Source organism: Pelobates fuscus, chromosome 4, assembly GCF_036172605.1.
Source record: "Pelobates fuscus isolate aPelFus1 chromosome 4, aPelFus1.pri, whole genome shotgun sequence".
Lineage (NCBI taxonomy): Eukaryota > Metazoa > Chordata > Amphibia > Anura > Pelobatidae > Pelobates > Pelobates fuscus.
Window position 1 is genome coordinate 2,174,345 of NC_086320.1, and position 21,297 is coordinate 2,195,641.

General features: G+C 45.3%; 1 protein-coding gene across 1 annotated transcript in view; it reads right to left on the minus strand.

Moving 5' to 3' along the window:
- Positions 1-21,067, minus strand: part of PARP10 (poly(ADP-ribose) polymerase family member 10) — a 140,606-nt gene extending 119,539 nt beyond the window's left edge. The window contains exons 1-2 of the mRNA XM_063450905.1: positions 20,962-21,067; positions 16,717-16,871 (exon numbers count right to left, since the gene is read on the minus strand). Of these exons, the coding sequence (XP_063306975.1) occupies positions 16,717-16,870 (154 nt within the window). The 5' untranslated portion in view covers position 16,871; positions 20,962-21,067. The remainder of the gene's footprint in view (positions 1-16,716; positions 16,872-20,961) is intronic.
- Between the last annotated feature and the right edge of the window lie 230 nt (positions 21,068-21,297).

The following is a 21,297-nucleotide window of genomic DNA, read 5'->3' on the forward strand; positions in this document are numbered from 1 at the left end:
AACATTTTGGTTTACTGCTAAAAAGTACCATAACATATATATTATTATTACTATCGCCATTTATATAGCGCCAACAGATTCCATAGCACTTTACAAAATTATGAGAGGGGGATTTAACTATAAATAGGACTATTACAAATAAACTTACGGGAACATTAGATTGAAGGACCCTGCTCAATCGAGCTTACATTCTATAGGAGGTGGGGTGTAAAACACATTAGGAAAGGAATTTGCAGTCAAATAAGGTGGGCTGCCCTTTAGGAGAGAGCAAGAGACAGGTAGAGGTTACTCTGGGAGGCCATAAGCTTTCCTAAAGAGATGGGTTTTAAGGCACTTCTTAAAAGATGCAAGACTAGGGGAGAGTCTGATGGCGGTAGGCAGGCTATTCCATAGGAAGGGAGTCGCCCGCGAGAAGTCCTGCAAGCGTTAGTTGGCCGTACGGATGCGGACAGGAGGTGGTCAGGGGCAGAGCGTAGAGACAAGAAGGGACATACCTATGGATCAGTGCTTTATAGGTGTGCATTAGTACCTTGAATTGACTCCTATAGCATACAGGAAGCCAATGTAAGGACTGGCAGAGGGGTGAGGTGTGAGAGAAACGACTAGAGAGGAAAATCAGTCTAGCAGCAGCGTTCATTACGGACTGTAGGGGTGCAGTACGGCTTTTGGGAAGACCAATCAGGAGAGGGTTACAGTAATCTATGCGGGAAATTACTAGAGCATGGACAAGCTCCTTGGTAGCATCTGGTGCAAGAAAGGGGCGGATGCGGGCTATGTTTTTAGGATGGAATCTACAGGATTTGGCAACATGCTGGATGTGAGGCTCAAAGGTGAGGCCAGAATCAAGTATGACGCAGAGACAGCGCGCTTGCAAGGATGGACTGATGTTGGTACCACAAACTTCAAGGGAGAGCGAAAGAGGAGGATCAGTATTAGGAGGAGGAAAGACAAGGAGCTCAGTTTTAGAGAGATTGAGTTTCAGAAAGCGGGAGGACATCCAGTCAGAGATGGAAGAAAGACAATTGGTGACACATGCAGGACGGCAGGGGAGAGGTCCGGGGAGGAGAGATATAGCTGGGTGTCATCAGCGTACAGGTGGTAGTGGAATCCAAAAGAGGAAATACGTTTGCCAAGAGATGCCGTATAAAGAGAAAATAGAAGGGGACCAAGGACAGAGCCTTGGGGGACTCCAACCGAGACAGGACGAGGGGAGGAGGTATCATTAGAAAAAGAGACACTGAATGAGCGTTGGGAGAGATAGGAGGAATGTAGAGGATTTGGGAGGAGTTGGTGGAGATAGGCTGGAAAGGTATGTGTAGAGTGCATGGGAAAAACAGAGAAGGGAGTAAGGTGGAAGTAATGATGATGGTGTTAATATCAAAATACAGTTAGAACGAAATGACACATATATATATATATATTTTTTATTATTAGTTTTAACGTATTTACATATGAAATCTATTTATTTATATTTATTTATTTTTTTTTTTAGACAAATATTAACAGTATTAATCATTTGGGTTCATCAACATTTTTCAAGTTGCATCAAACCAAATCGATATTTCTAAATGTTACAATAGGTCCGCATATATTTTATTTCTCAAGTAAAACATTGATATCTGGAAATATAATCTTGAGTTGAACCCTTTGTCAAAGATTAAACATCAAAGAAGAAAGAGTACATCACAGTATAAAAAGAAAAACCTGTAAAAAAAGACTTACAACATAAAAAATATCGGATCAACCATCGAGATCTGGGAGATATAGGCGTATATACATATATATAGATATAATAAACAATACACAAGATCCAGCGCACTCTCCTATCTACTAAACAGAAACTTCAATGTTGACAGATTTTATTAGTTTTTTTTTAAGTTTTCTCTAAAAACACCTAATCTAGGCAAAAAAATTATGGGGATTTAGTTACATTATATGATCATACATTGCATAAGCCGTTGGAAGCTTGTCTTTCACTTAATGACAACGGCATTTTTTGCATTTTTTGCTGTTTGCGTTCAACTGCAATTTGCATTTGACTAATTTATTGCACCGACACATATTATATACCGTTTTTTTAAAGGACAGAAAGGGCTTTAATTTGATGTAACATATATATATATATAAATGCTTATTTATTATAAAAAAAATACAGAAGAATGCAAAAAAATGAAAAATTTGGTTTTTTTACAGTTTTTGCAATAATAATGTGTGCACAATTGGAAGAGTAGTGTGAATTTTACACAGAACCAATTATATTCACAAGTCCAATACCAATTAACTATGGAGGCCTTGGGATACCAGTCAGTAAAAATTAGAGAAGTGAGTAATTTTTGGGGGGAAAAAAATGGAGATATTGACTATATAAATCCCTGGACAAAATAATTAGGATAATATCTTTTTTTTTTTCTCTTTTTCTTTTTAAATATGAGTCAATGGTATGTCAATGGTGGCCCACTGATGTTCCCCAAGTAGGGTTTTCCATGCATAGCAGTGTTTGTTTTTTAAATGTGTGTTAAGTCTATCACAGTAATGAAGGCGTAAGAAGTTAAATAGTTAAGAAGTGGTGCTATATAAATAAGAAAATGAGGATGATTTGTATGGATACATATAATGTACTTTAACTATAAATATGGATTTATTGTATGTAATAATAGTTATGAGCACAAGATAAGTGGAATAACCACTAATTAGGAATATGGCAATGTTTTAGTCTTATGTCCTCTCTAATCTGAGGAAAACGGTCACTGTGCACTTTCTATATATATTACTGTAGATGGTATTGTTTTGTAAGTCTGTCAATTAAAAATGAAATAAATTATATTTAAAAAAAAATAATAATGTGTGCCTAATTAGTGCAGGTTAAGGAAAGTAATTAAAAATACATGTATTTAGTTCTGATTTACAGAATATATAATGTGTCTGGGATTTTACGTTTTTTTTTGGTAGTTACAGGTCACAAAGCACAAGGAGTAAAATAAACTTTTAATGTGGAGCGATTTTAGAATTTGGTATATTTGTCTTGTAAGCTTAATAGCCATAAAATAAAACAAAATTGCCACACAAAAGTATATATTTATATAAAGTAGACACCACAGGCTATTTACCCAAGGTTGTTTTGACACTTTCTACGTAGCCATTTTACCGCCAACCTCTGCTAAATATTGGAGTAAAATTGTGTTTTTTGGGGGTTTTCGCACACAAACTTATAACAAAGAACTTCTCATGTGTATTTTGTAAAGTTGGTGTGTGCTATTCCTGTACAAAGTTTTATTATGTGTTCAGTTACTTCTGCTGAGTACAACGGTACCCCCATTGTATGTCTTTGGCACTATTTCGTGAAGCTACAGTGCCATATAGGAGACCTGTCCTTTTCAGTATTCACAGTAGAATTTTGAGAGAGGGATTTAATGAGCCTATGCTTCCATTTGGGGTATTATAACAGTTTGACTGTTCAAAAAAAACCCACAAAGGCCTACCATTTGTAAAAGTAGACACTCCAGGGTATCTCATAAGGTGCATATTGTGCCTTAACATGCCCCCATTTTTTCACCAATATATGCCAAAGTATGAGGTAAAAAATAATTTTGTGCGTTTTTTACATACGGATTGCATTTTTGCTGGGCATTTTGTATATTTCATATGTGCCACTAAGTTCAAACCCCCAAAATTATGCTCAGCTAAGTCTTCTGAGTAAAAGGACACCCCCATTGTATGTCTATGGCACTATTTCGTGAAGCTACAGTGCCATATAGGAGACCTATCCATTTCAGTATTCACAGTAGAATTTTGAGAGACGGATTTAATGAGCCTATGCTTCCATTTGGGGTATTATAGTAGTTTGACTGTTCAAAAAAACCCCACAAAGGCCTACCATTTGTAAAAGTAGACACTCTAGGGTATCTCATAAGGTGCATATTGTGCCTTAGCATGCCCCCATTTTGTTCACCAATATATGCCAAAGTATGTGGTAAAAAATTATTTGGGGCATTTTTTTACATACGGATTGCATTTTTGCTGGGCATTTTGTATATTTCATATGTGCCCCTAAGTTCAAAATCCCCAAATTATGCTCAGCTACGTCTTCTGAGTAAAATGACACCCCCATTGTATGTCTTTGGCACTATTTCGTGAAGCTACAGTGCCATACAGGAGACCAAGCCATATCAGTTTTTACCGAACTTTGAATTTTGACGCTGGGCCTATGTGCAATTTCCAAGCATCTTCGCAGGTTATAAATTCAAACTACCCCACAAAGGCCTACCATTTCTTAAAGTAGACACCCCAGGGTATTCCAAAATGCATATTTTGAACCTTAGCGTTGGATCATTTTTCCGCTAGCGTGTACCAAGTGTAGTGGTAATAAGCGTTTTTTTCTGCCTTTTTGACACACAAAGTGAGTTTGCACAGTATATTTTGCAAACCATGTGTACTACCACTGTATAATACTTCATATGTTGCTCAGCTATGTCTGCTGAGTACAAAAATACCCCCGTATGTACCTTTGCCATGTATATGTGGACATCGGAGGGGCACATTTGGGACACAGCCATTCCATTTTTTTTTCAAACTTTAAATTTTGACGCTGTGCCCATGTCCCATTTTAGAGTATTTTACCAGGCTAAATAATCCAAATACCCCATAAAGCCATACCATTTCTTAAAGAAGACATCCCAGGGTATTTCAAAAGGCATATTTTGAACCTTAGCGTGGGATAATTTTTCCGCTAGCTTGTACCAGGTGTAGTGGTAATAAGCGTTTTTTCTGCCTTTTTGACACACAAAGTGAGTTTGCACAGTATATTTTGCAAACCTTATGTGTACTACCACTGTATAATACTTCATATATTGCTCAGCTATGTCTGCTGAGTACAAAAATACCCCCGTATGTACCTTTGCCAGGTATATGTGGACATCGGAGGGGCACATTTGGGACACAGCCATTCCATTTCTTTTCAAACTTAAAATTTTTACGCTGTGCCCATGTCCCATTTTAGAGTATTTTACCAGGCTATATAATCCAAATACCCCATAAAGCTATACCATTTCTTAAAGAAGACATCCCAGGGTATTTCAAAAGGCATATTTTGAACCTTAGCGTGGGATCATTTTTCCGCTAGCTTGTACCAGGTGTAGTGGTAATGAGCGTTATTAAATGTATTTTCTAACTTTTTAAAACTTTTTTTACTTTTTAAAACTATTTTTAAACTTTTGTTATGCTTATTAATTTTTTTAAAGTTTCCTAAACTTTCGTAAAACTTTTTTTTACAGATTTAACATTTTTCTAAGCTTTTTTTTTTTTTTACCGTTAACCCCTAACTAGCAGTAAGCAGCACTAACAGTAAATTCCCCATTTTCCCATAACTCCCACCCACCCCAGATAGCAAAATATTTAATTATACAATATTTAAATTAGTTAATTAAATAAATTTAACCCCTGAGGGTTAAAAAATAAATAAATGTTAATCGTCGGGGGTTAAAAAAAATTAAATCACAGTATAATACTGTGATCTGTATTTTGATCACTGTAGGCAGTGATCGACTGGCAGGGAAGGGGTTAATTTTTATTTGGACTGGGTAAAGGGTTTATTTTATTTTTTATTTTTTACTTAACCCCTTCAGGACGGAGTCAATAGTACACGTTCTGATCAAAACAAAACGTAAACAAAAACTGGAATTTGCGCTATATGTCTGTTCAACCGTAATTCACCTCTTTCATATTAAATGCACCCACACTTATTATATATCATTTTGTTCAGGAGAAACAGGGCTTTCATTTCATATAAAATATTCATATATGAAACATAATTTATTATGAATAAAATTTAAAAAACTGTGAGAAATTTTAATTTTTTTTTTAAATTTGTAGTTCCGCTTCACATTTTAGCTGTAAATGTCATAATACTGTTAGGTTTTACTGCAACAAAAAGCACATATTTGTAATCAGCGATGTCTCACGAGTACAACAGTACCCCCCATTAACAGGTTTTATGGTGTTTTGGAAAGTTACAGGGTCAAATATAGAACGTTCCATTTTCAAATTGAAATTTGCCAGATTAGTAATGTTACCTTTGAGACGGTGTGGTCAGGGCCGGATTAACATAGGGGCTGATGGAGCTGCAGCTCCAGGCCCAGGCCCATGGAATAGGCCCATTTAAAAAAAAAAAAAAAAAAAAAATTTTTTTTTTTTTTACACACTACTCTTAGGTTTGCCACCTGACTGGTATTTTACTGGCACAGCTGGTATTTGAAGCTGCCTGGTCGTGCCGGTATTGCAGTAATACCGGCAATACAAATGCAGGTATTTTTCTCAGAATAAATGGAGATTAATCTGCAATACCAGCACCAGCCAGTAGGGGTCACTGTGTGTGGAGAGAGGCAGGGATAGGAAGTTACAGCATATCCCTGCCTTTCTCTACTACTCACTGATCCGTGGGGGCACAGAGTCCAGACAGCAGCTCTACAGCTCAGGTAAGTGAGAGAGGGGGGGAAGGCAGCAGGGACACATGGGGACACTGAGACACTAGGGGACACATGGGGACACTGAGACACTAGGGGACACATGGGGACACTGAAACACTAGGGTACATTGAGACACTAGGGGACATATGGGGACACAGAGACACTAGGGGACACAGACACTAGGGGACACAGACACTAGGACACATGGGGACACAGACACTGGGAGACCTGGGAACACTGAGACACTTCGGGACACTGGAAAACATAGGGACACTGAGACACTAGGGGACACTGAGACACTAGGGGACATATGGGGACACTGAGACACTAGAGGACACAGACACTAGGGGACACTGAGACAATAGGACACATGGGCACACAGACACTGGGAGACCTGGGAACACTGAGACACTTGGGGACACTGGAAAACATGGGGACACTGAGACACATGGAGACACTGGGACACATGGGGATGCTGAGACACATGGGGATGCTGTGAGACATAGGGACATTGGGAGACACTGAGACATTGGGACACGGAGACACTATGTCCTCATGTCTCTCAGTGTCCCCATGTCCCCCAGCCAGTGTCCCTAGTGTCCCCAAGTCTCCCAGTGTCTGTGTCCCATGACTCTCAGTGTGCCTAGTGTCCCCATGTGTCCCAGTGTCCCTATATGACCCAGTGTCCCCATGTCTATGTCCACAACTGTCCCCATGTCTCCCAGTGTCCCCAAGTGTTGGTCTCCCAGCCAGTGTCTCCTAGTCTCCCATTGTCCTCTAGTCTCCCAGTGTCTGTGTTCCCATGTCTCTGTGTCCCTAGTGTCTTAGTGTCCCCAAATGTGTCAGTGTCCCTATGCCTCCCAGTGTCTGTGTTCCTAGTGTCTCAGTGTGCCTAGTGTCCCCATGTCTCCCAGTGTCCCTATATGTCCCAGTGTCCCCATGTCTCCCAGTGTCCCCAAGTGTATGTCTCCCAGCCAGTGTCCCCTAGTCTCCCAGTGTCTGTGTTCCCATGTCTCTGTGTCCCTAGTGTTTTAGTGTCCTAAAATGTGTCAGTGTCCCCATGTCTCCCAGTGTCTGTGTCCCTAGTGTCTCAGTGTCCCCATTTCTCCCAGTTTCCCTAAATGTCTCAGTGTCCCCATGTCTCAGTGTCCCCATGTCACACTGTATTCCCAGTATCCTAGTGACATGGGTACACACTGAGACATTAGTACACTGGGAGAAATGGGGACACAGACACTGGGAGACTAGGGGACTGGGCGACATGGGGACACTGACACTGTGATACATAGGGACACTGAGACACTGGGTGACTTGCGAGACTGAGACACTGGGAGACAGGGAGACAGTGGGAGCAATCCATCTATACAGCAGAATCAAACTGTGAGTAGTTTGTTGGTGAGTTTACAGAATTTTCTCTGATGTCACTCCTTGTGATTTGCATCATGTGATGTCACGCATAACTAATTAATTATACAAATGATTAAGGCTGGTATTTTCTTCCAAGAAAGGTGGCAACCTTAACTACTCTTCACATACTCTTGCTTAAAGGAGCACTATAGGGTCAGGAACACAATCATGTATTTCTGACCCTATTATGTTGAAACCACCACCCTGGTCCCTTCTTGCCTCCCTAAATATAGTAAAATATTACTTGTATTTAAGTCTGCAGCTGCTGGCTCTGCCTCTGAACTGACTGTCTGCTGACATCAACAAAAGTTGTGGTCTGAGCAAATTACAATACTTCCCCATAGGATTGGCTGAGACTGTCAACTAGGCAGATCAGGGCAGAGCCAGCACAAGTCCAACATAGCCCTGGCCAATCAGCATCTCCTCATAAAGATAAATTGAATCAATGCATCTCTATGAGGAAATTTCAGTGTCTGCATGCAGAGGGTGGAGACACTGAATGGCAGTGCTGCACACTAGGCAGTACTGCCCCAGGAAGCACCTCTAGCAGCCATCTAAGGAGTGGCCAGTGGAGTTATTTTCTCTGAAAAGACAGTGTTTACTGCAAAAAGCCTGAATGGAATGATTCTACTTACCAGAACAAATACAATAAGCTGTGGTTGTTCTGGTGACTATAGTGTCCCTTTAAGTTTGGAAGCTTAAGAGGGAACAAAACTTGTGTTGACTGGCTGACAATAAAATTAGTTTAGGTAATGCAGACGTTGGTCTCTCTAACACTGTGGCATGTCCCCTTTCTTCTATACTCACTACATACACCTTTTCTCTGTCTCAGACTATATACCAGGAACTTCTGCCTGCTAGTAAGAAGGTAAGGAGACAAGTGGACATGTGAGTGCTAGGGGACAGTCCTTAGAAAGCATGGAGTGAGCGCAACATTAGACGCATTTATGTCAAGCTCAGGGTGCTGCCTGCTTAGTATGCCCTTAGTTGGACAGCCTGCAGGATTGGCAGGCAGCCTGACATGCATTCATGCCAGGCTGTCCTTCAAATTCTTTGGACAGACATGCCCCCTTTTTGGGCATGTTCACCCCCTTTTGGCGGGTCTGGTAACGTGATTCGCGCCAGTGGCACACCCTTTTACCCCACCCATTGACTTCCTGCTTCACTGGACACTGCTGTTAGGGGTTATGTATTTACTTGAAAGATGAAAGATATAAATTAGAGAGAGATTAGCATAGAGTATGTGTTTTCTTATAGCTGCATCCTATGAGTGTTTGTGACTAAGTGGCTACTAAAAATGACTGGACATACCCCATTTGCAATACCTTGGGTTGTCTACTTTTGCAAATGGTATGCCATCATGGGGGTAATTCTTATTCCTGGGCTACCATACGGTCTCAAAGGCAACATAACTAATCTGGCAAATTTCAATGTAAAAAAAATGAAATGCAAGCCTTATATGTGACTCTCTAACTTTCCAAAACACCATAAAACCTGTACATGAGGGGTACTGTTATTCTCGGGAGATTTCACTAAACACAAATATTAGTGTTTTAAAACAGTAAAACATATTACAACAATAATATAGTCCATACAAGTGCCGTTTGTTTGTAAAAAATGCAAAAAACGTCACTTTTACTTAAAATATCATCGTTGTAATACAATTTACCAGTTTTAAACACTAATATTTGAGTTCAGCGAAGTCTCCCGAGTAAAACAGTACCCCCTATGTACAGGTTTTAGGGTGTCTTGGAGAGTTACAGGGTCAAATATAGTGCTTGCGAATTAAATTCTCTGCACTTTCTCCCTGTGTTGTCAGGTATGTCAATCAAATTTTAATTAATCAAATGACATAATTATGTTAAAAAATTACTTAAATATACACGTAGAATTTTAATATATATGCATTTATAGGTATTTAAATTCTACATGTATACTAATGTAATCTTTTATGTAATTATATGTATTTATCTCTATATATATATATATTTGCGGTTATTTGTATTTTATATATAGATAGATATATATAGAATGTCATTCTAAGTATATTTTGTTACCGATATATATATATATTAATAACAAAATACAGTTAGAATGAAATTACATATGAATATATAATTTATTTTAAATTTTGTTTCAATATTTTATTTATTTATTTATTTAATTATTTTATTTATTTATTATTGTAATTATACGTATATATAATATATATATATATATGTAGATCTATTATATATAATATATATACATATTATATATATGTAACGTCATTCTAAGTGTATTTTAATATTAATATATATACTTATATTAGTATTAAAATACATTACGTATGACGTTACATATATATAATATGTATATATATTATATATATAATAGATATACATATATTGTATATATAAAAAGGCATTTAATTTATTTTATAACCTTTTAATAATTTTTTTTTTACACTACCTACCAGCAGGGGGACTGTCTGATATTTTAGACAGTCCCCCTGCTGGCAGATCCACAGCCAGCTATAGGGGGCCATGTGATCGCTCTTTGAGAGCGATCACATGGCCCCCGGGGGCCTCATTTGCCGGAGGGGGGCTGCCTGGGCTCTCAGGCAGCCCCCCAGAAGAGGATCGCGGCAGAGGTGAGTACCGCCGGACCTCCAGGGCTGCAAGCCGTTACGGCGTTCTATGCCGCCGCAACGGCTTTAAAGCCCTTTAAAGCCGCGACGGCATAGAACGCCGTAACGGCGTTAAGGGGTTAAACGTTATTAAAACTTTTTTTTAACTTAATTTTTTAACTTTTTAAAGCTTATTTTAAAACTTTTTTTAACGTTAACCCCTAGTTAGCCTAACACTAAATCCCCCAATTCCCCACTAACTTCCACCCTCCCCAGCTAGCTAAATTTATAATTTTAAAATATTTAAATTAATCAATAAAATAAATTTAACCCCTGAGGGTTATAAAAAAAAAAATCAGATCATAGTAAAATGTAATCCCTGCCAATTGATCACTGTAGTCAGTGATCAATTGGCAGGGAAGGAGTTAATTTTTTATTAAAATGGGTAAAGGGGGGGGTAAAGGGGGGGTAAAAGGGGGTGGGATTTTAATTTTACTATGTTTTTTTTCCCACATGCTGTCAGAGCGGGCACATGTACTGGGACAGCCCGATCCGGTGCGATTGCGGCGATCTGGGGTTAATTTTACCTTGTCCGTCACTCGTCCTTAAGGGGTTAAGAGGGATGTATGGCAACAAAACCTGTGTGGACTGGCTGACAATAAAATTAGTTTAGGTAATGCAGACGCTGGTCTCTCTAACACTGTGGCATGTCCCCTTTCTTTTACACTTACTACATACACCTTTTCTCTGTCTCAGACAATATACCAGGAACTTCTGCCTGCTAGTAAGAAGGTAAGGAGACAAGTGGACCAGCGAGTGCTAGGGGACAGTCCTTAGAAAGCATGGAGTGAGCGCATCATTAGACGCATTTATGTCAAGCTCAGGGTTCTGTCTGCATAGTATGCCCTTAGTTGGACAGCCTGCAGGATTGGCGGGCAGCCTGACATGCATTCATGCCAGGCTGTCCTTCAAATTCTTTGGGCATGTTCTGCCTGTTATCTCCTCTCCCCAGCGGCTGAAGGTGTGTAAGGGAGAGGAGTTTGTTACCCCCTCTCCCCAGCGACAGCTTAGCACACCAAGGGGAGACAGTAAGCCCCTCACCAGTGCAGATGGGACCGTGGTCTCTGCGCCCTGCCTACAGGGAGTACAGAGGGTCAGCCCTGCTCCCCAGCGGCTGAAAGTATGTAAGGGAGAGGAGTTTGTTACCCCCTCTCCCCAGCAGCAGCTTAGCACACCAAGGGGAGACCGTAAGCCCCACACCAGCGCAGATGGGACCGTGGTCTCTGTGCCCAAGTTACAGGGAGCTGAAGGGGCCATCCTCGCTCCCCAGCGGCAGTGTGATTTGTTGGGAATTGGGAGCCCAGTCTCCATTCCCCAGCGGCAGAGTATCCAGCAGGGAATGGAGAGCCCAGCCCCCTTTCCCCAACAGCAGGACTGTGTTGGGAGGAGAGACAGTCGGTCTCCCTCCGCAGAAACTGGAAGTATGTATGGGAGAGGAGATTGTTACCACCTCTCCCCAGCGGCAGATTATTAATGTACAGGGAATAGAGAGCCCAGTCTCCATTCCCCAGCGGCAGAGTGTTCTAATGGGAGAGGAGCTGGTTACCACCTCTCCCCAGCGGCAGCTTAATGTACCAGGGGGAGACTGTAAGCCCCACACCTGTGCAGATGGGACCGTGGTCTCTGCACTTCCAGCACAGGGGGTAGGGACGGTCGGTCCTGCCCCCCCCCCCCACAACAGGGCTGTTTAGCCAAAGGGGAGACAGTCGGTCTCCAGCAGCAGAGCGGTGTATCTAAAGGGGAGACAGTTGGTCTCCAGCAACCAGGCTTCAACCCGACTACTCCCGTGGTAGTGCTGGCATCCGGACAGAGTACCGCTAGTCTCTGCCCACTTAGCAACCCACCAAGGCAGCCTACCAGTCCCCCACACAGCCATGGTGAGGCACCTGGACATGGACCAATTTCTACTCTACCCAGGTGTAGTAACCAGTTATTGTGGGTGGGCTGTACTTCTGTTTCTGTTTTGTGGGTGGGTTGCTGGACTAACCAGGGCACTGACCGGCAGGAGGTCAGGTACCCTGTTAGTCTATTTGGTAAAGGGGAGAAATGTGGCGGAACCAACCTCGCCACTGAGAACTGGAGAAGCCTGGTTGCTAGCCTCCTGCCCAGTGATTATGGTCCCTGGGAGATATTGCCCTTTAAGGGACTGAATTGGGGCTTATGGACTGCTACCATAATGTACTGACCCTTTAAGAACTACTTGTGGGCATGTGGATAGTATAATACTGTCCCTAGCCCTTTAAATACTTTGGGGACAGATTGGTACTTTTGTATATGGCACTTCGGACACAGTCGAAGCTGTCGAAGCTGTCGAAACTGTCGAAGCGGTCGAAGCTGTCGAAGCTGTCGAAGCGGTCGAAGCGGTCGAAGCGGTCGAAGCGGTCGAAGTTACCGACGTTGTCGAAGTCGTCGAAGTGGCCGGTATCGGACAAAGGACCACGTGGCGGCGGCCATTTTAACTTCGAACACTGCCGACCATTAACATCAACTCCACTTCGACACTTCGACTAAAGTCGAAGTACAGGCACACTTCGAATGGGACTTAGCCGTTTTTATGCCAGGAATTGACCGACCACACAGCACAAATCTATGGAACTGTTTTGGGTAAGAAAATGTGCTTGCGGTCGGTCATAAAAGGACTTCCGTGTAACTTTTGATCCACTGGAGGGATTTGCCTGAATTTTGGAAGTGTTTATGTTTAAAGTATGCTGAGTCTGAATATGTGGTTTGTATGTGAATGTGATGTATGGTTTTGAAGTTACAGATATTGTGTAAGAGTTATGTTTTAAACTGTATATTAAGTGGATTGTCTCTCAGGCTAAGGGGAGGGGATGTGTGGGTTGTACCATATCTCGGATTGGTTATTTTATGCCTCCCCCTGGGTGTGGCCTGTATGTGTGAAATGGAAATAAAAGCCAGGCTGGATGAGCCAGTCCAGAGTTCCTGTTTTACCCTCAAAGTGAAGTGTCGTCTCATTATTGGGGGAAGGATTTATTGCATGCTGTTCCAGTTGACTGCTAGGAGTGTAAACCTATCGTATGGTTTTTCCTATTCGGCTGTATACAGCATTCATATGCTAGAGAGGATTTCTATGCTTCTCTGATTCGGTGATTGTGGTGTCTGCCAGAGTGCTTGGAGTCCTCAGGAAGCACTAGGAGCATCCATTAACGGAGGTACCAAGTCGGGGTGCCAGGCGATCCGTTACAAGGGGCAGAGGCCAGCGGCGCTCTGCCCTGATGCCAGCGCTTCTGCTGTAACAAGGGGGTCGGTAGGGCAGAGGCCAGCGGCACTCTGCCCTGATGCCAGCTCTTCCGCTGGTATAGCCTGCAGGACATCATGCTCTGGACAAGGGACAAAGGGAAGGCAGAGGCCAACTGCACTCTGCCCAGCTGCCAGCTCTTCTGCTGGGGTGCTTGGGACATAGTCTGGCTCAGTAGCCAGGGGAACGTGGGGGTTAACATCTCCTCTGTTAACCCTGGGGCCAAGTAAGGAGTTAGCTGGGGTGGGGAGAATTGGCTTACCTCCTCCTCCTGATAATCCTGCGATGGTAGCTGGGGATCTGGACAGGCTGTCCAGCATCCCTGTGGGTCAGGCACAGAGACCACGGTCCCATCTGCGCCGTCTGGAAACTTGGTGTCTCCCCTTGGTAGGGTAAGCTGCCGCTGGGGAGAGAGGGGGCTGTGCTCCTCTCCCTGAAACACATGCTGCCGCTGGAGAGGGAGACCGACTGTCTCCACTCCCGTAACATTGTGCTGCTGCTGGGGAGAGAGACCATCTTTCTCTGCTCCCTGTAGGACACACTGCTGCTGGGGGGGGGGGGGGGGGGAGGAGAAGGACGACACCTTCGGCCCCCTGTAACTTGCACTGCCGCTGGGGAGGAAGGATGACACCTTCGTCTCCCTGTAACTCGCACTGCCGCTGGGGAGGAAGGATGACACCTTCGGCTCCATGTAACTCGCACTGCCGCTGGGGAGGAAGGATGACACCTTCGGCTCCCTGTAACTCGCACTGCCACTGGGGAGGAAGGATGACACCTTCGACTCCCTGGGACCCACACTGCCGCTGGGGAGGAAGGACGACACCTTCGGCTCCTTGTAACTCAGCAGCACCGATGGTATGATAGGGGAGCCAGGGACCGCAGCTTTCAAGTGAGACAGAAAGTTTTGATTTTAAAACCTGTCCTCAATGACAAGCTGCAGGCTGTCTGGCAAGGTGGTGGAACAGATATGTGACACCACCTATGTAATTTGCCCTGCTCAGGGACAGGGAAGAGACGCATGCTCCACGTGAATATGCTCAAACCCTACCATGAGAGGGTAGAGGACGTGGCAGCTATATGCGCAGCAGCCTCTGGGGATCAGGAGAATCTTCCACTACCTGATTTATTAGAGCGAGAAGATCAGGCAGAGACCTCCACAGGGAACATATGCGGAAGGAAATTGAGGAGATGTTTCAGCTAGGGGTTATTGAACATTCCGATAGCCCCTAGGCGTCGCCGGTAGTGCAAGTACCCAAGAAGGATGGCACAACACGGTTCTGTGTTGACTACCGAAGGCTAAATGACAAAACAGTGTCTGATGCCTACCCGATGCCCCGGATAGACGAGCTGCTAGATAAGATGGCACGATACCAGTACCTCACTACGATAGATGCAAAGGGTACTGGCAGATTCCTTTAGCTGAGGATGCCATCCCCAAGTCGGCGTTTGTCACCCCGTTTGGCCTGTACCAGTTTCGAGTCATGCCATTCGGGATGAAAAACGATCCGGCTACCTTTCAAAGGATGGTAGATCGGCTACTGGATTGGTTCCAGGAGTATGCATGTGCATACCTGGATGATATCGCCATATATAGCCAGACGTGGTCAGACCACCTGTGTCATATTGGAGCTGTCATTGACCTATTGGAGAGGCAGGGTTGACGCTAAAACCCAGCAAGTGTCATATAGGGATGGCAGAGGTACAGTACCTTGGGCACAGGGTAGGGAGTGGGCAGCAAAAACCGGAACCAGCCAAAATAGAGGCTGTAGCTAAGTGGCCTACCCCCCGGACAAAAACCCAAGTGTTAGCCTTCCTGGGTACCGCAGGATACTACCGGAAGTTCGTACCCAATTACAGTGCCCTGGCCAAACCCCTGACTGACTTGACCCGCAAAGATCTTCCTCGACAGGTCATCTGGGCCCCAGAGTGTGATCAGGCATTTCAATAACTCAAGACTGCGTTAACCAATGCCCCTGTACTTGCTGCTCCTGATGCAACTAAAAGATTTCTTGTCCACACAGACGCTTCAATGTTTGGATTGGGAGCAGTGCTGAGCCAAGTTGGAGCAGATGGCGGAGAACATCTCATAGCTTACTTAAGCAGAAAGTTATTACCACGTGAAGTAAGCTACGCCGCCATTGAAAAAGAATGCCTGGCCGTGGTGTGGGCCCTCAAAAAGCTACAGCCTTATTTATATGGACAACCTTTCTCCTTACTCACAGATCACAACCCGTTGGTGTGGCTGCACCGTGTGGCTGGGGACAATGCCAGGCTGCTGCGCTGGAGTTTGGCGCTGCAGCCTTTTGACTTTACCATTCATTACCGGCCAGGGAAGCAAAATGGTAACGCCGACGGGTTATCCAGACAAACTGAACTTGAAAAGTGATCTGTGGGTACTCCTCCGGACATCCCCAAGCCGATCCATTGGGATCAGACTGTGTATGCGGGCTTGGTTCTGGGGGAACATTGTGGCAAACCTAGCCACTCTAGATTGTGCTGTTATATGTCTAAAGGTTGTCCTAGAAAGCTGGTCCAATTCTACTAGTTTCTGTAGTAGTCCCCTACTGTACAACCCCTGTAAAATGATTCAGGAAACCCCTTGCATGGGGAACCACAAAAATACTGGAGCCTGTGAATAAAATTGTCAGTTGACTCCCAGAACTGTGTTTAGTCCGGTTACTGGGGGATTTGGGATTCATTCCAGCGCTTTACTTGGATTACTTTCTATACCAGCGGAGATATTGGGATTTAATATTGCAGTTCCGCTACACTAGTGATCTGACATAAGATTAGTTCACAGACGTACCGTAGCTATTAGTGCACCAATACCTGACTCCTTGCTAAATGCATGCACTAGTGAACAGACCATGGGAGAGCTGCGGGTGTTGGTGTGAATTAGAAGCACACAATACCAGCCTCACCTGCAGGATCTGAAAAGGTAAGGAATGCCTCGCAGCCATTCCTGGTGTAGGCCTTGACGGGGCCGCCTCCTGAACGGCGTCTGCTCTCGAAATAAAGAATCAAGTAATCTGTGACCACGCTCTCCGTAAGTCCACTCACCTCCACTTCAGCCATGCTGAAAGGCAATATGAGTAATTAGTCCCACTCACCGAGTATACTGTAAAACCCACTCACACTAAATTCTCTCACTTCGAACCCGGCCATGCTGAAAGGCAATATGAGAACCCAGACATTACACACCACAGCTCACGCTCAGATCACACTCACCACAACTCACGCTCAGATCACGCTCAGATCACACTCACCACAACTCACGCTCAGATTACACTCACGCTCAGATCACACTCACCACAACTCACGCTCAGATCACACTCACGCTCAGATCACACTCACCACAACTCACGCTCAGATCACGCTCAGATCACACTCACCACAACTCACGCTCAGATTACACTCACGCTCAGATCACACTCACCACAACTCACGCTCAGATCACACTCACATCACACTCACCACAACTCACACTCACATCACACTCACCACAACTCACGCTCAGATCACACTCACGCTCAGATCACACTCACGCTCAGATCACACTCACGCTCAGATCACACTCACGCTCAGATCACACTCACGCTCAGATCACACTCACGCTCAGATCACACTCACGCTCAGATCACACTCACGCTCAGATCACACTCACGCTCAGATCACACTCAGATCACGCTCACCACAGCTCACGCTCAGATCACACTCACCACAGCTCACACTCACCACAGCTCACGCTCAGATCACACTCACCACAGCTCACGCTCAGATCACACTCACCACAGCTCATGCTCACATCACACTCACCACCACTCGCACTATGAGGGAAGCTGCACTCAGAACCGTATTTTCCATAAGGCTATTAAAGCCACGGCTGCGAGGTGTCACGGTGACGGACCACAGGGGGTGTAGAGAGCACACATAGGCACACGTAGTGGCACACATTGCAGCAATATTCCTGTCGTGGTACACTGTTCTAGTTAAAGGTGATTGACTACTGTAACAAACCCTCTGTACTTCGTATTGTAACATTCATTTGAACACTCCTGAAATCCAACCGGATCTGAGAATTAAAGCGCTTCGCCACTCGCATACCCGAACATCCTTCGAGACTTGATGAAGGGTACAAAAGTCCACTTTTATACACAGACCCCCAGCAAAAGTATTGAAAAAAACCCACGCAGGTGTCTGTGTCTGGGAGATAAGGGAGTTTACTTTACTTAAACTAATTATCTCCCAAGCACACAGGTACAATAAATAAAATACCTCAAAATATAGATAATATCAATAGGGGCCCCCACAAGTCTTATATCCCCAGTTATCCTGGATCTGAGCACCCAAAGTATCTAAATAGCGCTCAAATCCCACAAATAGAGCCAAATCGCCACCGTGGAAAAGTTCTGACCGACCGCACGCACATGTGGCGTCTGCCAAAAATACTTCAAGAATAAAAGTGGTAGCAGTCAGTCACTTTTGGGAGTTCTGAAACAAATCAAATGTCAAACGGTTCCCCTTGCTCATAGGTAGCGGTTCTCTAGTTCGTGCGAACCTTTCCACCGAATAGCACTCTTGTCGGGCTTGTCAGGCATGGAAGCAGGCGGCAGTACAAAGTTACCGGTGTTCGCGAATTATAGAGTCCGGCTTTGAGTTCCGGACACTCAACGAAACTCACTAGTGCACACTCTCAGAGACAGACTGGCAGGGAGGTTCACTAGCAGACACTCACTAACAGACACACTCAAACTGACTAGCAGATACACTCACTAGGGGACACAATCACAGAGACAGGCTGACAGGGAGACTTACTAGCAGACACACTCACATAGACTCACTAGCAAAAACACTAACTTACAGACACACACACTGAAGCAGACTGACAGGAAGGCTCACTAACAGAGACTCACTAGCTAGCAGACACACTCACAGAGCCTCACTGACAGGCACATTCACAATGACTCACTAACAGACACACTCACAGAGCCTCACTAGCAGATACACTCACAGAGCCTCACTAGCATGCACACTCACGGAGCCTCACTAGCAGGCACACTCACGGAGCCTCACTAGCAGGCACACTCACGGAGCCTCACTAGCAGGCACACTCACAGAGCCTCACTAGCAGGCACACTCACGGAGCCTCACTAGCAGATACACTCACAGAGCCTCACTAGCAGGCACACTCACAGAGATTCATTAGCAGGCACACTCACAGAGCCTCGCTAGCAGGCACACTCACAGAGCCTCACTAGCAGGCACACTCACAGAGCCTCACTAGCAGGCACACTCACAGAGCCTCACTAGCAGGCACACTCACAGAGCCTCACTAGCAGGCACACTCACAGAGCCTCACTAGCAGGCACACTCACAGAGCCTCACTAGCAGGCACACTCACAGAGCCTCACTAGCAGGCACACTCACAGAGCCTCACTAGCAGGCACACTCACAGAGCCTCACTAGCAGGCACACTCACAGAGCCTCACTAGCAGGCACACTCACAGAGCCTCACTAGCAGGCACACTCACAGAGACTCACTAGCAGGCACACTCACAGAGACTCACTAGCAGGCACACTCACAGAGACTCACTAGCAGGCACACTCACAGAGACTCACTAGCAGGCACACTCACAGAGACTCACTAGCAGGCACACTCACAGAGATTCATTAGCAGGCACACTCACAGAGCCTCACTAGCAGGCACACTCACAGAGCCTCACTAACAGGCACACTCACAGAGACTCACTAGCAGGCACACTCACAGAGACTCACTAACAGACACACTAACAGAGACTCACTAGCAGGCACACTCACAGAGCCTCACTAGCAGGCACACTCACAGAGCCTCACTAGCAGGCACACTCACAGAGCCTCACTAGCAGGCACACTCACAGAGCCTCACTAGCAGGCACACTCACAGAGACTCACTAGCAGGCACACTCACAGAGCCTCACTAGCAGGCACACTCACAGAGCCTCACTAGCAGGCACACTCACAGAGACTCACTAGCAGGCACACTCACAGAGACTCACTAGCAGGCACACTCACAGAGACTCACTAGCAGGCACACTCACAGAGACTCACTAGCAGGCACACTCACAGAGCCTCACTAGCAGGCACACTCACAGAGACTCACTAGCAGGCACACTCACAGAGACTCACTAGCAGGCACACTCACAGAGCCTCACTAGCAGGCACACTCACGGAGACTCACTAGCAGGCACACTCACAGAGACTCACTAGCAGGCACACTCACAGAGCCTCACTAACAGGCACACTCACAGAGCCTCACTAGCAGGCACACTCACAGAGCCTCACTAGCAGGCACACTCACAGAGCCTCACTAGCAGGCACACTCACAGAGCCTCACTAGCAGGCACACTCACAGAGCCTCACTAGCAGGCACACTCACAGAGCCTCACTAGCAGGCACACTCACAGAGACTCACTAGCAGGCACACTCACAGAGACTCACTAGCAGGCACACTCACAGAGCCTCACTAGCAGGCACACTCACAGAGCCTCACTAGCAGGCACACTCACAGAGCCTCACTAGCAGGCACACTCACAGAGACTCACTAGCAGGCACACTCACAGAGCCTCACTAACAGGCACACTCACAGAGCCTCACTAGCAGGCACACTCACAGAGACTCACTAGCAGGCACACTCACAGAGACTCACTAGCAGGCACACTCACAGAGCCTCACTAACAGGCACACTCACAGAGCCTCACTAGCAGGCACACTCACAGAGACTCACTAGCAGGCACACTCACAGAGCCTCACTAGCAGGCACACTCACAGAGCCTCACTAGCAGGCACACTCACAGAGCCTCACTAGCAGGCACACTCACAGAGCCTCACTAGCAGGCACACTCACAGAGCCTCACTAGCAGGCACACTCACAGAGCCTCACTAGCAGGCACACTCACAGAGACTCACTAGCAGGCACACTCACAGAGACTCACTAGCAGGCACACTCACAGAGCCTCACTAACAGGCACACTCACAGAGACTCACTAACAGGCACACTCACAGAGCCTCACTAACAGGCACACTCACAGAGCCTCACTAGCAGGCACACTCACAGAGCCTCACTAGCAGGCACACTCACAGAGACTCACTAGCAGAAACACTCACAGACACCCAGTGAACATACTCACATTGCTGGCTGGCTTCCTGGCTGGTAGTGATGTGAGTGTAGCTCAATCACTGAGCAAAGTGTTTGAACCAGGAAGAGAACAACTAAAGGAGGAGGAGGAGGAGGAGAGGAAAATGAAACCAAACCAGCAACGGGGGGAGGAGAGAGAGAGGGATCCGGGCCCTCCCTAATACAGAACCTCCCTAATACAGAACCTCCCTAATACAGAGAGCACCCTGATACAGAACCTTCCTAATACAGAGAGCACCCTAATACAGAACCTCCCTAATACAGAACCTCCCTAATACAGAGAGCACCCTAATACAGAACCTCCCTAATACAGAACCTCCCTAATACA